The sequence below is a fragment of the Telmatherina bonti genome (genome assembly GCF_933228915.1).
Source record: "Telmatherina bonti genome assembly, chromosome: 8".
NCBI classification, from domain to species: Eukaryota; Metazoa; Chordata; class Actinopteri; order Atheriniformes; family Telmatherinidae; genus Telmatherina; species Telmatherina bonti.
The window spans coordinates 15,680,075-15,697,718 of record NC_136626.1 but is presented as its reverse complement, the minus strand read 5'-3'; the positions used below and the strand labels follow the sequence as shown (position 1 = coordinate 15,697,718).

At 40.5% G+C, this 17,644-nt stretch overlaps 2 protein-coding genes across 3 annotated transcripts in view; one reads left to right on the top strand and one right to left on the bottom strand.

The window, feature by feature from the left end:
• Positions 1–6,998: 6,998 nt before the first annotated feature.
• Positions 6,999–9,773, bottom strand: ccn1 (cellular communication network factor 1). Its single transcript, XM_079244849.1, has 5 exons — positions 9,567–9,773; positions 9,164–9,389; positions 8,478–8,822; positions 8,162–8,364; positions 6,999–8,042 (listed from the first exon to the last, which is right to left on the bottom strand). Exons 1-5 carry the CDS (start codon positions 9,612–9,614, stop codon positions 7,740–7,742), a joined length of 1,125 nt encoding a protein of 374 aa, XP_079100975.1. The 5' UTR covers positions 9,615–9,773; the 3' UTR covers positions 6,999–7,739.
• A 1,203-nt stretch (positions 9,774–10,976) lies between these two features.
• ddah1 (dimethylarginine dimethylaminohydrolase 1) overlaps positions 10,977–17,644 on the top strand; it is a 78,428-nt gene continuing 71,760 nt past the window's right edge. Inside the window, exons 1-2 of one of the 2 annotated variants that reach the window (XM_079244563.1) lie at positions 10,977–11,059; positions 15,211–15,537. In XM_079244563.1, the coding sequence (XP_079100689.1) occupies positions 15,244–15,537 (294 nt within the window). In that variant the 5' untranslated portion in view covers positions 10,977–11,059; positions 15,211–15,243. Of the gene's footprint in view, positions 11,060–14,991; positions 15,024–15,210; positions 15,538–17,644 lie in introns of those variants that run through there. The other variant, XM_079244564.1, reaches the window with a different exon arrangement.

The following is a 17,644-nucleotide window of genomic DNA, read 5'->3' as shown; positions in this document are numbered from 1 at the left end:
ATTAAGTTATCTTAATGTTATTGCAAGTTCTTATGGCTGCTGTCAGATTTAGTTACACAATCTATCTGTTCCAGTTGTGCTGTGGTAGGTCTTATTGTACTGTTTTTACTGTTCCTGTCTCAATATGCTGTTTTTAGTTAAATCCACAGTCCTACAGGTAGACGGGATTCACTGGGTCTACATAAAATCAGAAACATGATTAAAAAAAATTCTATTTGGTACTTCCTGAGAAAAACCTGCTTTAAAAAATGAGTATAATGTATCAGCAAATGGACGAAAGGTTGTTGTTTTTGGAGATCCTTTGCCTTCGCATCTGTTTCTTCTTTTTTTGTCATGACTGTGTTGAATTACCGCACATTTTATTTAAGCAATTATCTTAACCTTCTCAATAAAGTTACTCAACGAGACCACACAAAAGTTGTGATTTTGTTTCTGTTTGCTGTTAAAAGTAAATCTGAGCTGTTTTTAGTCTGTTGAAAGTGCAGGCACTGGAAATAATGCCACCAATTTAACTTAATTGTCCTTTAAAATATTTGAAGTTGGTTTGCAGTTCATTTGTCTTGATTTGGTGGGTAAGATATAATAGTACAGCGTGCAGATCTACTTTCAGGGATGTGGTTCTGCTTTTGTGGCCTTATCCAGAGACTGGAGAGCAGGTACCAAAGCACAAAATTACATTTCTAAAGCCTGCTGTGGTTGCCAATATCAAAATGAATCGTAAAAAAAGCAGATTCACCATTTCACATGCCATATGTTGGATTTGAAAGTGATCATTTAACAGACTTTATTTACCTTTCTTGCTATACTAAAAACAAAAATGTGTTAATTTGTTTAAAAATGATCAAAAAAATGTTAAAAACATTCTGGTGGTTTTTTTTTTTACCGTTTCAAAGAGTGACAACAATTTTGTTGAGTCAGTGTAAATTACACTCAAAGGAATGGCTACTAGCTTACTAAATCACCCTTTATGACGGGGCATGTTATAGGTGATGGATGTCCAGCTCTGATCCATAAGGGCCACGGTCCTGTAGGTTTCCCATGTATCCCTGCTCCAACACACCTGACACCAATTAATCCAATCCACTTTATTTATAAAAGCACATTTTAAAAACAGAATGTCGCCAAAGTGCTGCACAAAGTTGAATATCACAAAATAAAAATAACATGAAATAGTAATGTTATTAATGAGTCATTGTGCAGATTTTCAATGACTGTTAGACCCATTTAATCTGAGTCACGTGTCTAAAAGCAGAAATGCAATGAAACCCTGCAGGACAGCGGCCATAAGGACCAACTTTGCACACCCTGTTATAGCCAATTGCTTCTCAACTTTTGTTTTTTTTTTTTTTTAACTCACTAAGATTTTAATAAATTGTATTTGACTTCAGCACTGATGTCCCTCGGAAGTTTCACTTTGAGTTGTACACCTGAAACTCACACAGTAAGTGTAAACTCACGGTCTGCTTTGTGTCTGTTAATCTAGGCATCCAGTTATACTTGTGAACTCATCTTTTACTCTGTGAATGTCCGTACTTGGTCCTAGCTTGCAGACTTCCCTGATATTTTTCTGTTTCTCTCACCTTTTCTTCCCTTTATGATTTCCTGATTATTTTAAAGTGAACCTAAAATGAACAATGTTTACAAAACTCTTTATCCAAAGTACTGCACAGACAGCCTCGCATTGAACTATAAGCACATGGGCTATGTTGCCTAACCATCTGGAGCGATTTGGGAATCTGCATCATGTTCAAGGACATACCATGTGCAAAGGAATAGCTGGAAATTGAATCATCAATCCCACAATGAGTGCATGACCTACTCTAACCACAGCTACGCAAACTAGAGGAAATAAGAACAGGGATCCAGTATAGTAGGTAAAGTATTCATTTTAAAAGAATTTAGTGTACTTCTACATACAGCACCAGGTCTGAAACCAGACCTTTGTCGCTCTTTGATGAGTTTTTTTTTGGGGGGCGGGGGGGACATCTTTGCATTTGCGGATAAAGTAGTTTCTACTGATGATTTTGAAGCCTGTCCAGCTAAGGGATTTAAATGTTCTAAAAGGCCCATTTAATGAGCATTTCTGCTTGTCACAGGCAAAGTATTATCAACACCTCGTGGCAGTTGTGATTAATGACTAGCGATGACAGACTAAAATGGTGCTTTCCCAGGGTAATGCATAGCTGAGTTTGAGGCAGCTGGTAGAAGACTCAGTAGGCTCACAGTGTCCCAGATTTTTCTGCACGTGAAGTAATAAGAGTATTGAAGTCAGTGAAGGCAAAATTGAGTGTGAGATTGACAGTCTGGGGTATAGAGACTCAGGCAATGATTTGCTTGCTTTACAAATACTCGTCCACATTTCCGAGCTCATTTAAAGTCATGTGGTAAACGTGTAAAGCTCACATATTAAGAGAGGAGAGTCAAAGTGAAACTTGAGCTTGTTTAGCATTTAAAGAGACCAATGATGCTGAGGAGTTTTAAAATTAAATGAAAGTTTCTTAAATCCTACTGAATGTATTTAGTTAGGAAGACATGTCATTGGGGGTTTTGATCTTGAAAGTTACTACATTCCCCTTCTTATTTGGGAAATCAAAAGGGAAACACACACACCTAAATTAATACCTCGTGATGTTTTTCCAAGAAGAAAATGCTTGTAATGTAACCCTAACCCAGTTTTTTTTTTTTTTTATTTACCCCTATGTCTTGTTTCTGTAGACAGTGGCATTTAGAATCAGGTGACCTTTGCAAAACACCCTTATTTATGTATTTTGTTTCTCTGTGCACGTCAGTTAAGATCAAAGGGCACGTCAGAGCATGAAACCTGTAGCCTTAGTTCACACTCACTTGTTACTTTTCCATGGCACAGCCTTAGTCAGTGCCAGAGATCACATAATTCACAAGAAATCAGGCATTGTGTTAAAGAGAAAAGTGTGCTTTGATATGACTAACGCCCTCCAAGCCTTTCATCATTTCACAAGCATGGAAACCAGACCTCAATTATCCAGCATGGGGTAGACAAGTCTTTGAAAAACCACCACTCTTGTCACTTAATGTTCCACTAGGATTAAATATTGAGTGCCACCACTGCAAAAAGCACATTTCATTTCTAAACCGTATCTCAGAAAATAGTCCCTAATAATACAAATAACTGCACTTCGGTGAAATGAAACAGAACAGACCTAATTTGTAGTGAAATGTCCCACATTTGGAGGAAGTTTTAATATTTATTTGTTCATCTTCGGAGGCTGGATCACAGCGTTTAAAACACAGTGTCCAGGGGAGTTATGTTAAGATTTTCTGCTTCATTTTGAGAAGCTATATAATTCAAATGACTGCACATGAAACAGTAATCCACATCTATGCTATCTAAGTCTGTGCTATTGTCTGTCGCTAAATATTTAGAATTGGAGACACTGAATATTTACAGAGAGCATGAAATATTGCAAAAGTAGCATTGTATTCACAAATACTTGTCTTCGGATGTTTTATACTGCTGTATAGTTTATACTTCCAAACATTCTTATGAGTTTATTTGTGGTGTTTTGGGGGGGATGTGCTATAAAAATGACTACAAATAAATATATATGCATGTATTTATGAGTGACTGAATGCATAACTAAGATTGTCTTATTTACAACAAATGTTGATATAAAACAATTCAATGAATTAGTCAACATTGGGAAAATAAATCTAAATGAAACACAGGGATGTTGGATGTACTTCAAAAACTCAGCACAAAAAATAATCAGGAAAAGGATAGTTTGCTACAGATGTGGTTGAACCTAAAAAGCTACAGCTAGTTAGTAGGGGAGACCAGGGATGGTATTAACATGAGAAGAGTTTAAACACCACAATTTCCTCAAATCAGGAATGAGACAAGAGTCAAATGATCATTTCAATTTTTGCTCACTTCCTCCTCAATCTCACCTGGCAGTGATCAAGGCTGAAAACGTGTGTGTGCTAATTTTACTGAGGAAACAACAGATTTTGAGGTATTTTTTTCCATGAACACTAAACTTTGTTTAATCCTTATGTAACTCAAAATTGAATGGTAAATGGACTTGTACTTCTATAGCGCTTTAGTCATGCAGACCACTCAAAGCGTTTCACTTCACACTACTTGTCACATTCACCCATTCACGCGCACACTCATCCATCACACTCATACCCCGATAGGCACATCGGGGGGCAGCTTGGGGTTCAGTGTCTTGCCCTAGGACACTTCGGCCTGTGAGGGCCTGGAATCGATCCCCCAACTTTCCAGTTGAAGGACAACTGCTCTTCCTCCTGAGCTACAGCCATTAAATCATAAGATAAGGTAAAAGAGGTGTTTAGCATTCTGCGACTTCACTGGCTTTCCACGCCATTCAACAGGGAGAGTAGAGGCCAACATTAAAGCCAACCGACTGATGTGCACACTTGCAGATCACTGTTGAGCTAACAGATGCCCAAAGACTAAGTGCCGGACGTGCTTTCATTACTCGACTTATTTGAGCACATAACCACTGCAGCACTGAGTGGCCCTCTGGAGATGACCTGAACTGTCTTACAGCCTATGATGACTGCTACTCCTTAAGTCCACACATCAGAAATTCTTATGTAATTACAACTGGGGATCCAAAGGGTGTGCCAGAGGACTTGCGTCACTGTCACTTCTGTATGTGTTAATATTGACTGAAACCAGTGTCTCCACCCTGTCAGGATTTCACATTTAATATGCAAAGATTTTGAAGCATTACATTTTATAAGGTGTTTACTTAACTTAACCCTCATATTTTAGAGTAGTGTGGTTTTTCTTCAGATGCGCAGGTGTCAGTTTGCACCGAATGCTGTTTCCTCTTTTGTCCAGCAGATGGTACTTTATGTAACAAGTGCCTGCCTTTGCATCGGGGCTTTGTGGCCAGCCTCTAACCCTCTTTTCCTCCTTCCCCTGGGTTCCTTATAAGAGTGAATATTAACCTGAGGTTATAGACAAGAGGGCTGTAAAATGGTTGACATCAGCGCTCAGCAGCTTCCAGCATGTTGTAATGACCACTTTCAGCCGTGTTAGCTTCTGGTTGCAGAGCATTACGTAGTTCTAGATGAAGCTTTAATGCTAATGTCTTTGTCATATAAACACATTTTGGGTTCAAGGAATTAGGTAGTCAGTGAGTGAGTTAATTGCAGGGGCGCCTGTGTGTGAGAGCCTTGTTTGCCCATGAGTCTGAGAGTGATTGTTTTTACAGGTTTCTGCTGTTTGCTGGTACACCACAGTTTAATTCATACAATAAACCAATTTTTTTTTTTTTGCGGGGGGGGGTTCCTGGACAGACTGAAAGATTGTGAGCTTGTCTGTCCATCTTGAAAGAATGCCACAAAAGATGGCGAACATTGCTCACATAACATACAGATGTCATTACATAACCAAGTAGGCTGCATTCTGTTATCAAGATAAATGACAGTCTCATAGCATGGTTATTACCAAACTGAAGGATGGGATGGAAAATTCCTTCTGTAGGAAGCAACAAAGACCAAAAAAAAGGGTTCCCTGAAAGTGTTTTGACTGTAAATTCTGGCTGAAAGGGGGCAGCCACACATCTTTGTGATTAGGTAAACCTCAGAAGCCTTTCATGTGAGCAATCTGTAAAACCTCAGTTGGTACATCCTGTGTAGTATTCAGCTCAGTCAAAGGCTATGTGTCCTGCTCAGCCTATTATTAAAACACACTTGATTGAGACTCATTGCCAGCAGCCATGCAGGAAAGTTTGCAGGGGTGCCATGTTGTTTCAGATTGACAGCTTTTTAGAGTTGGGAGGACATAAAATGCCTTTAGTGGAAACAACTGAGTACTTGGGAGGGTTTGTGTATATTTGGAAAACCTTCTCAACTAAAGTGAACATGTTGCTCTGAAATATTTTCCAACATCTGCCGCCCATCAGGATGTCTGCTTTCTGAGCCACTGCTGCATTCCTGAGCCGCTCCCTCTACCTGGATCAAAAAAAAAAAAAAAAAAAAGAAACCCCTCTCTGTCGTTGCCCCTGAGCTGTGCTCTCAGTGCCCCAGTTCAAACTCTACTGGTTGTATTTGTACCAGGTGCAAACATCAAACCCTGTGTGGAAAAAGAAAAATACACACAGCATTCAGTCCTGTATTCTTTAATATTGTATAAATCTCGTGAACACTGGTGGTCATAAAAAGATGCGTTTCAAGCACACAGGACCAGTCTGAGCTCAGAGAAAACACCAGAACATGTGTCAGGTGTTGTGATAGTAGCAAAACACATAGATGCCCCTGTTTCCTGCCTGTACACCATTGTGTTATCATGGTATCATTTCTTCATTCTTGTTGCATTGAGATTGAAACCTGGGGCTTAAGCCGTCCCTCAGCTCCTCAGGGCTGTTTACAGCTGTTTAGCAGACTCATGCCATTTAAGAGCCGACCGAGACCAATGAAAGTAATTCTCATTTAAAGGCAGCTGCTAATGAATTAGGTCAATTTGGTAGCGCTATTCCACGGTGTGAAAAAAAAAAAAAGAAAAGCGGGAATGCATTCATAGAATACAGCCCATTGTAAACAATTATGGTCATTGTCCCTGTTGCATGGTGTCTAATCCCAGCCCATTCAGAGCAGCACTTAAGATTCTTGGCATACTCCCACACTCATTGCTACTCGTGGACTTAATTCCTCCCCCCTTCTCAGAATCAGTCAAGTGTATGGTTTACCCAGATCAAATGAAAGCAAGCTCGCTCACAGCAGAATGGCATTCCAAAGCAAAGAAAGTCAGGAAAGGAAGAGTCCAAGGTTGTAATATATAAGAACACAGTGACCCTGCTCACTGTCTGTCTGTGAATATGTTGGCTCTACAGTATGATACAACAGCAGGAGATTCTCTTTCAGTAGTGGCTTTAAATATCCTCCCCCCCCCCCCACCTCTGTGCATGTGTGTATTGTTTGTTTGCTCTGTCCTGCTGGGAATTTTCAACAGATGAAGCTCAAGCAGTGTCACGTTTCATAAATAAATCAGTTTTTATTGTAGCATATAAAATTAAATCATTTTACAATTTATTCCAGTATGACACATAATATCCAAATAAAGTAGCTACATTTTCGATAAATAATATTAATAACAATAATAAACACATTCATTCATCCTTTTGACATGTTTCGCTTAGTCTTTTTCATGAAGGGAGATCAATAGCTGCCACAAAACATGAACAATAATGCCCACGTCAGGAAGGAATGAAACCCCGCACTTGTTAAACAAGCTGAGAGGTTACATTTTGTCGTCTTTTTTTTTGTTTTTGTTTTTCCTCTTTTTTTTTTTTCTTTTTTTCTCCAAAGATATAAGATGGTATGCTAATTGAAGTTGCGCATGTGCATATCTACATATACACACACAAGTCTACAGTCTGGGTCATGTCAGAAAGAAAGGATCAAAATATACACAGTGAATTGATAACAGCAACTAAAGTTAATGTACAAATCTTAATTACACATTGCTCCATGACGAAGCTACTTCAAATGCTCCATTCATATGAAGCAATTCGTATCAAGAATGCTGATGTAGTCACAGCATACAGTGCACTTCATTAAGTCCTCATGATGTAAGCCCATAATTCCTTGGGAATCTAGTTACAACAAGAAGCTGGTAGTTGGCTGGTGGTCTATTTACACCCCTGCATTCATCTAGACTGCCATTGGCTGCCAATGATGCTGCTCATCACTCTGTCTTGCTGAGGGGTTTGGACACTCTTCACCAATCAGTCTCTGAACTTGTGGATGTCGTTAGAAAGGCGGTAGAATGGGTAGGAGGCTTCGTTGGCATTGGGGCAGTTGTAAGTGCACTTGCAGGACTCAATCATCATGATGTTCTTGTTAAAGGTCTCGCCGTCCTCACAGCGGAACTTGACTCGGATGGTTCTCGTATCGTGGGGGCTGCAGCAGCGGCCATCAACGCAGGCTCCACAGTACTTGGGTCGGTACTTTTTCACGCTGAAGCAGCCAGCGTAGCTGAACTTAATTGGCTGGCTGGCCTTCTTGGTTCTGCTGCACTTCTTTCCTTTCTGCAGAGAAATGAACATCGGAGAGGTGGTGATTAGTCATGCACCGAGAATCGGCAGTGAAGTGATTCGGTGTCTTGCATACTTTCCGAAACATTCAGTCACGATTGGCTCCGGCTTACCTTCAGACTGGAGTAAGGTGACTGGGTGCATGGTCGCACTTCACAGAGTCGCGTCTCTTTGACCAGTTTGCATTCGCTGTTGTTGTTGGTGACTCTGGTGGAGATGCCAGTCCCGCAGCTCTTGGAGCACTGGGACCAGGGCGTGGTTTGGACAATGCACTTCTGGCTGTCAAACACGTGGACTTCAGGCTGTGCTCTGAAAGCTGTAATTAAAAGAAGTGGCAAAACATTAGCAAACTCAGAATTTCACATGTTTAGATCCTACATGCATCTGTCCAGAAAGACAAGACAACTTTCAGAATTCGAGTTTTCTTACCAGGCAGGGACTTAAGTCCTCCTTTGACGTTTTCAATGAGCTCGTTCTTTTTGGTGAGGTCTCTTTCCAGCTCATCAGTCAGGATGCCTTTGCCGAAGATCTTCTCCAGGATATCTGTCTCTTTGCCATCGTCACACACCCACTCTTCACAGCACTGGTCTGGTAGTTTCATCAGCCTTGGATTGGCACAGCCTAGGTTAGGCAGGGAAAGCTCCTGTGGGCAAAGTGCGACACATCCCACTGCCCCATCGATGCATGTGCACTGGTGTTTACAGTTGGGCTGGAAGCTTTCTCCATTCTGGTAGATCCTGCTGTTGTACTCACAGGGTCTGCCTTCTGACTTGGCTGGAGAGGGAAGAAAAAACAGAAGGAAAGGAATGTTATTCTTTCCTGCTCTGCTCAAAGATGTCTGCTGAAGACATCACATGGCTGCCAGATAAGGATCAGTTAAACTGTGAAATTCTTCAGGCTGCCTGAGGAGTCTCTTTCCCTCTATAGTGGGCTTCGAGATTTCGACTAGTTCCCCCAGAGCTGCATTCCACAGTGTTGAAATCACATAGGTCCCTATGCTCCTGAATACCCCCCCCCCCCCTCCCCTCTACTCTCCTATTAAGAAAAAAGAGGGAAGAAGACTTAAGAAAAACAAAAAGCATGCACATCTGGAGAGGGCTGATTTGAATACATACCTCGGCAGATGCCACGAGTGGTAGCAGCAGCCAAACTGGCTCCAAAGTTACACTCCAGCCCTTTGGTGTGGTCGCAAGGTTCGGTCAAGCTGCAGTCCTCGTTCAGCTGTCTGGCGCAAACTTTGCAGCAGCCGCAGCCGTCCAGGACGACGCTCACGCCCGGTGCGCACTTGGGCATCTCAAGCGAACATTCACACAAAGAGGGGCAAGAGGAGGAGGAGAGGACCTGCACAGTGGAAAAGAAAATCTTCGATTAGGTTCAAGATTAAAGTCATCCAAATAAAATCCAAACGTCAAAGAGAAAAACTTGCACTATTACTGGATTAAATTAGAGTTACTGGAAAAAACAAAGTTTCAGGTAGAAATTGGGGAAAGAGAGAGGAAGAGAGAAAAACAAACTCACCAGGTTGAAACTTCCAAGGAAGATAACGACAGAAGTAAGCATCAGCATCTTGGACAAACTTATTGTAGGCGTTCAAGAGGAATCCTGTTCCCAGTTTCCGAAAAGGTTGTCTTCAGGGGAGTCCTTAGGTATTCCCTCTCTCACTCGTTTGTCTCTTGTTGTTTGCTGGTAGTCTCTCGTGTTAGAAGCTCCTTTAGAGGCTCTTGGTAAAGCGGTTGCAGTCTGCTGAAGTCTGGCCACCTCCGGACTTATATACCAACTGGGAAGCTGACGTCGTCCCTGGGCTGCCTGCTGAACTGTTCCCAAAGAATGCCAGGAATGTTTCTCGGCGCATTTTCCATCCAAGACCGAAGCTCCACCCTGTCTAAACCTTTCTCTTTTTTCTTGCCACACACACACACACACACACACACACACACACACACACACACACACTCCCCATCCCCTCCGGATCCCATCTGAACACACTTTTCCGTCTCATATTTTTCTCCTCGTTTTCTCCTTTCCTTCATTTTCTTCCTCTGCTCGCTTCTCACATCTATCAAGTCGAACTGATGTATGGAGAGGACTTTGCGTGCTTTAGTTAAGCAATTTAGAGCTGACAAAGGTTACTTAATTAAATGAAAGAATGATTTTCACGTGCAAAAACTACAATTAACCCACGTAGACTTAAAGGTTTTAGTGGGAGCTCAGTTGATGCTTTGTCAGTGGTTACTGTGTCAATGCTTCTGCTGATCAAAATTATATTTAAAATACATATATATATATATATATATTAAAACATGTTACTGGCCACGTCTAAAGTAACCATGTGTTTTTCCTCCACGAGGCTTAAAGGTGTGGGCAGAAAAACGCTCAACAGTGTCTATTTCTGTCTCTCCAGCGCCTTTATTTAGAGAAGCTAAGCATTTCCAGATGCGCACCAGAGCTCAGACGTAACAATATTGCCATATTTGGTATGGCAGTAGCCTGCATTATTAACATATTTCTCTCCCTTTGGCCAGCATTCCTGGCAGCTTAAAGGGTTGTTAAATATGTTCTCCATGCAGGGAAATTCTTTTGCGTTTATTCTTTAAGACAGTGACTTTTCACGCAATCTGTCCATATTTTGATGGAAGAAAGTGGATTCCGTTGTGGGTTAAGTGCTTCAATATTCCACAAGAGATGTTGTGATGTTAGTGGTGGTGGTGATGGAGGGGGCGGGGGGGGGACAAATAGTTGTCTACGTTTAACTACAGGGGTCTCAATAAGTCCCAGGCACCTGAACTGGTTCCGATTGATGAACACTTTCACCAGAGGAAGGCGCGACGCGTAAAGACGCAAAAGTCCGCAGTTATTGTCGCAATGAAGGGCTGGCAGAGTTCCTAAAGGATGCCTTGCATTAAGGCAGACAATTTGTTCATAAGGATCGGGAATTTCACCACTCTGATTTTTTTTCTCCAACATGCAGGCTGAGGCAGCAAACGGAACGAGACGTCTGAAGAACCTCAGCGGTGAGTTTGGACTTCTTTTTATTTTTAGTTGGTTAAATTGATGGCTGAATCTCCTCTCCCTTGCAAACCCCTTCATAACCTTTTTCTATACCAGAAAAAGTGTTGTCGTCGCTTTTTTCCCCTTCAAGTAAAGAGTAAATACCCTTAAGCAAAGTTAAACCCACTCGTCACCGTGATTCCTCCACGTGGACTGTCTGAGTTCAAGATTTCCTTTTTTGTGAAATGTTTCATACTTCCGATTTAAGACACTAGATGGTGATGTGATAAGATTAACTTAGTGGATGATGTGTTCTTATTTTAAGAATGACCACATCCCCAAAAAAATCGCTTCCTCATCAAAGAGCAGGACGTATTCACGTGATCGCACTCTAAAACCATCACTCGTGTCTGTGTTAGTATTTGGACAGGAGATGCGCGTCCGTGTGTGCAGCCTATTTGGATTTGAGTGGGTGTGTCTTGTGAGCACGTGCTCTCTGTTGCAAATTGAAGCTGATTTGGCCAACGCAAACGTTAAACTGTCCACATACACATGTGAAAATTTGGATTTCAGAAGAGAAATACTGATTTAATGTATCAGGATTGAATAAATTAAACGAATATGTAAACTTCTCAAAGTTCTTCTCATCACCTCTCATCACTCAAAGTCCTTCAATTATGGGTGTCTATGTTGAGATGTGTGTATATGTCAGCATGTGTGCATCCACTCTGTTTTAAATGACAGAAAACAGTGTCGTTACTCTGTATCAGTGAAGAATAACATCCAGTAGGCCAGTATTATTTCATGATTCATTCATGTAAACCCTCTTTTTGTTAAGGAAACATTCCAAAATAATGTATGCCTTTGTGCTGCAGCATAACTTCCACCAAAGTCACATGAAAACATCCATTAATATCATGTATGCAGCATACACATTATATTTCCTCACACTGATTACATGTGATGGTTGGATTATCCTTTCTGCTCAACAATGTTGGGATCTGAGCAGCTTGACAGCCTCCAGTTGGGATAAACAACTTAACTGCTGATCACAAGGTAACTGATTGTGTGTTGTTTTGTATGTCTTTATCTAATGTACATATACGGATAAGTCAGACACCAGCAAGAGCAGAAAGAATAGACAACAGCACTTTAAATCAGCTGAGGAAGTTCGAAGCTGTAGCCTCCATCCATATTTTATCGTCAGATGGAACGAAACAGGGCAGCTCGGCATGTTTAAACAGCAGATTCCACTGAAGTATATTCAAGATTAAATGTCATAACTACGCAGTGTGTACAAGTAACACTTCCTTTCTCTGTCAGCTCATGGAGCAGCAAGAAGGTTGATGAGTTACTGTTTGTTCTCATGTGAACATCTGCCCAAATAAAATCTGTGTGTGAAACACTGAGTGGAATTCTAATGAAATATAGACATGGAAAAGCTGAGGAAAGACACATGCTGACAGGTTCTTGTGAACTTCATTGGATTTGTTCATGAATCTTTGCGGATTATCTGAAAGGACGAAGATGAAACGAGAGCAAATCCCTGTTTACATCACATTCTTGTCTTTCATCTTTTCTATGTTACAAGACTCGATGGTGCCACCGATGTGATTCTTTTTAACTTCTAGTGTTGCTTGTGACATTTACAACGTTTTGGATCATTTCAGAGAGATCATTTCAAACGTTTGTACAGAACCCTGAGCAGGGATGGGATTAATGAGATGATGCGAGACTTAATATATCTAGTTTCTGTGTAGATAATTGTGCACTAAAATGTGACTGACACACCCTGCAATGTCATATGTGCCACTTAACATGTACCCATTATCAGTCAATGTTATCACGTGACATTTGCCTGTGAAAATGTAAATATATAGTCAAGTGTGACAGCTTTAAATACAAAACCACTTGGATCGAGCAGACCTCGGTCAAGCAGCTCACTTCCACCCACATTGTGATTCCCACCTTATGCTATAGTCCTGCATTTGTTCACACACCATTAGATTCTGAGATTCACTGAAAATGAATCCAGTTTTTTGGCCATATCGTGGTATTTGTTACATGTATATCTTGATTTGTTATGGGCCTACCCTATTTTTTCCTGTTCTGGATCATAGTATCCAGGATTTTCCAGGGATCTAAATTTGATATCTTGTCAAACTTGTCAGGAACTTCTCCTGTATTATTTGGCTGAGCACCCTGACAATTTATGACAGCGTTATATGCATATACACTGAAAATGGTCCTATCTCAGAAATGGAAGTTTGAAGATGGGTCTGTAGTTGCTGGGTAGCTTGGGATCAGTATAGGGGTTCTACAGAAGTGTCTGGATGACCGTATCAAAATGAAAAAAAACAAAAACAAAAAACATTTAAAACATGTCAGTCTGTGAGGAATGCATGTCTGCATTAAACAAGTTTCTCTTTTTGAATGGAATTACTGAAATAAATCAACTTTTTCATGATATTCTTATCATATCACCTGCACCTGAACGTTCTGTGTCTTTTCAGACATTTAGAATGTCCCAAGGATGACAAATAGAGACATACAGCGTATGGACCATGCAAGTGGAGAACTGGATCTGCTTTCACTGGTTTGATTTCATAGCTGCAAAATGTACCATCCAGGTGTGCCTGGAGAATCAAGGCTTTCCTTAATCTGGACTAAATTCCTCAGCCTGAAGAGAAAAGAGAAAATAGAAGGTCTTTTCTTGAGTTACAGCCATCCATGATGAGGAATGAATGAAAAACGAGAGGCAGGTTGGAGGCAGGTGTTAGTATTAGAAGGAGGGTGGTGTTTGGTGATCTTGGCTGGAGTGGATAAAGGAATGTGGGGCTCCTGGAATGTACTGGAATGTTTAGAGCAGTCGAGGATAATTGAGTGAATCTGGAACAAGAAAAGACAAACTGAGGTCCTGTGGTGGAAGAATGTGCTTCTGGGATGTCTGAAGAAACATTCCACCCATTCAGACAGCTTCACCAGGCCCAGAACCTTCCTTAGATGGCACTGTAGGGGATAGAAACCCCCACCCACCTGCCATTCTTTCCATATTTGCTGTACACCTTACACAAAGAGAAAACCCCCTTTGATATTCTCTGACCTTGAAGCTTGTGTACATTATGTCTAAAAGTTTGCAGAGAGCAAAGCAACTAAATGTTTTAATATTGAGTACAAGACGAGGTGTTCTCATTTTCTTTATTTTTAAGTGATGTAGAAAGAAAATGAATGAAAAGTAAACACATCAGGCCAGGGAATGCATCTGTTTTTCAGCCTTCTCTCCTCCATTGTAAACTTACATTCACATACATTTGTTAGAAGTCAGTCATTTCTTTCTATATAACTTACACATTTATGTTTATATTGCTGGTTTATGGGCCTTTTCATTCATTAAAACTGGTGAACGCTCAACAACATATCCAGTGACTGATGTAGTTGATCAATAATAAAAAAACAACAACAACAACAAAAAAACAAACAACAACAACAAAAAAAATAAATATTAATTTGGGGTTCAGAAGGGGTTAAAAAGGAACAAATAATTAAATAAAGTTAGATAAGAAGAAATAAATACAGTTTTAAAAAGAATTAAAGAGGTTAAACATGGTTAAGGGGTTAAATAGAGAATAAAACAAACTAATAACCTTGTGCAAGTGTGTATCTGCATATACAGTTGATAGATTACATAGAAAAAGATGATGATACCTGATTTTTATTAAAATGCAGGAAAGCGGGTACTGCAGAAAATAATGAATAAAATAGAATAATCGCATTTTTATCTTTTGAAATTTGTAAATGACATGGGTAGGACTGATGGACTCTGGATTGATCCAGTGTGCCAATGACTGATCCAGCAGCTCGGCTTGCCATATGAACGCCTATCTGCAAGCTCGCAGGCTGCACGTGACGCATGGTGCGCGTCATCGAAGCGCTGTCGCTCGCCTGGAGACTGGAGAAGGGCTGACTGACACCGTGTTGCAGGCTGTTGTAAATAAAGATAAAATAATAATAATAATAATAATAACAATAATAATAATAATAATAATAATAAAACAAGTTGGCTGAGAAAATACGAAAGACAGGCAGCACCAGGTCCAGTGATTTGGGCTTTTTTTTCTCTGATTAAGTTGCAGACCTGACAGGGTGTTTTTTTTCAATCCATTTTTTTTCTCAGATTCTACAGTGCCAAGTAAAACGAAAGCAAAACATGGCTGGTTTGACGGCAGGTTTTGGTCTCTACACCCACGCTGTCGTCCGGGGAATCCCTGCGTCTCTGGCCAAAGAAGCCCTGCGGAGCATCGAGGCGGAGGTGGACCTGGCCAAGGCGCGCAGGGAGCATGAAGCCTACGTTCAGGTCTTCAAGACGAGGCTCGGGCTGGAGGTGGTCGAGCTCCCCGCGGACGAGTCGCTTCCAGATTGCGTATTCGTGGAAGACGCGGCCGTGGTGTGCGGTGACACGGCGCTCATCACCAGACCTGGAGCAGAGAGCAGGAGGAGAGAGGTAGGCACGTGTCAATGCATGCACCAGCCATTAAAGGAATAATAAAAAGAAAAAGTTTGACATGAAAGTGGAAGGGAAGGCGTCATTCCCCTCACGTGCCATCAAGCTTGCTTGGAATGTCATTAATAGGAGGGAGGGCAGCATTTAATGGCACAACATTCAGGTGATTGATCAAGGATCCAAACAGATTATTAGATATTAGCTGATTGATTTGTATCTGAAGGAATTTGAGTAAGAATTAAGTTAACGCCCTGCTCGGCTGTTCAGGAACGTTAAACATGTGCAAACGCGTGAAACCTGCCCTTTTGGGTGTATTTATACTTGTATACTCACCCTCAGCAGTGTCATGTACATTCACATATCAGCTGTATGCACATTAGCCATTAAAAAGGATTCTTGTGATTAGTAGGCCCATTTACGACATAAATGCCTTTTTATTTTTACACACAATATGTGCAGGATCACAAACTGATTCTTCAAAGTGAAATATTTCTGCTTATTTCGAAATACATTCATGGTTTATTACCAGTTGTGAATTCATAGTACAGATCATCAGTATTTTCAGCTGGTCATTAGACTTGTTACTTCATAACATACACAGTTCTCCCTTGAAGATGAAGTCCGAAGAGAAAGAGAGAGGACAACACATGTCATTTATTTTGAGAAATTAAGATGCCATTTATTGACAATAAAAGAACAGTAAAGCTGCAATGTAGCATGTTTGTGTGTGCAGTCAAATGACAATGACAGGAACGGTAGGATGGCCTCTGTGAAAGCCCCTGTCATTCCACATCAGAGTCACTTTATGTGGCTCACTGGTGCTAATGGTCTCTCAGCCTCACTGGCGGTGGAGATATTGATCGGAAAGCCCTGTGTTGCTGCCCATGACCACATTTCATGTATCATAAAGTATGAGGTACAGTTGCATAAATAATGTCTAAAACAGCTGGATTGTAAGTGAAAGCGTGACAGTGGGATTCAAGTTGCATTCTTTGCAGCAGTTTGGTTGTATTTGTTTTGTTAAATGGCTTCAGAGTTTATAAAGTGTTCACATATTAGTGTGGGACTGACAGGAATGGCCTCCAGTACCTTCCTGTCTTGCAGTGTACTTGAAGACGTCTCACACTGAACACACTCTGTTGTTCCTTCACTATGTTGTGTAATAAGCTAAATAAGCTGAAGTGGAAGATTGAAGTGTGATTTATCCTAAGTGATTAAGATTACTTCTAAACCAAATCAATGCAAAGCTTGTATTTGTTGAGTGAGAAGAATGATTGAAGGGAAGCTGAATCTACTGCTAATTAAAGATTGAAGAGCAATGCATGATTTTTGTCATGGCTTACACATTTGACATGGTGCACTAAAAAAATGGCAAGGATGATCTTAAAAGCCAATCCTCATGAGCTGAATCACAACTTTGTATCTCTTATTGCTTTCAGTTTACTGCTGTATAATCAGGATAATCACACAACTGTACCGCCGTTCAGTTTGGAGTCCTGTGGATATTAATACTCTAAAGCAGGGGTGTCCAGCTTTTGTCGTCAACGGCCACAATCCTGCAGGTTTTCCATTAGGGCTGTGACGATATGCTTTTCTCCCCATTTGATTCGATTCCGATTTTTTGGGGTGCCGATTCGATTTAAATTGCCCTTCTCACAACGCTCCAACATTTCTGATTTTTGTAGATTAAAAACAAACAAAAAAATGTATAAAACTTTATTTTGCTTGTCATGTTTCCTGATTTCAATTTTGAAAAAACAACACAGTAGCCAGGCCATCATTGTGCTGCTAAAATGCCCAAGAAGTAAAAAGATCAATAAAAACAATAAGAATGACAAACATTTCATAATGGATTATTTTTATTTGTTTGAAAAAAAAAAAAGGTTTTCTTTCGTTGAAAAAAAATCGATTTTAAAATTGTGAAGCAAAAAAAATTCCAATTTCCCATTTTTCTATTTGATTTTCCCACCAATATTTTCCATGTATCCCCGTTCCAAAACACCTGACTTAAATTAATCAGTCATCATGCAGAACTTTAATGGCTGGTGGATCTATTTAATGCAAGCCAGGTGTGTTGGAACAGGAATACATGGAAAACCTGCAGGAC

Coding starts and splice junctions, on each gene's coding strand:
- ccn1 (XM_079244849.1), bottom strand. CDS start 9,614: ATGCTGATGCTTACTTCTGTCGTTATCTTCCTTGGAAGTTTCAACCTG. Junction 9,390..9,566: donor TCCTTGGAAGTTTCAACCTG/GTGAGTTTGTTT, acceptor TCCACTGTGCAG/GTCCTCTCCTCCTCCTCTTG. Junction 8,365..8,477: donor AGGACTTAAGTCCCTGCCTG/GTAAGAAAACTC, acceptor TTTTAATTACAG/CTTTCAGAGCACAGCCTGAA.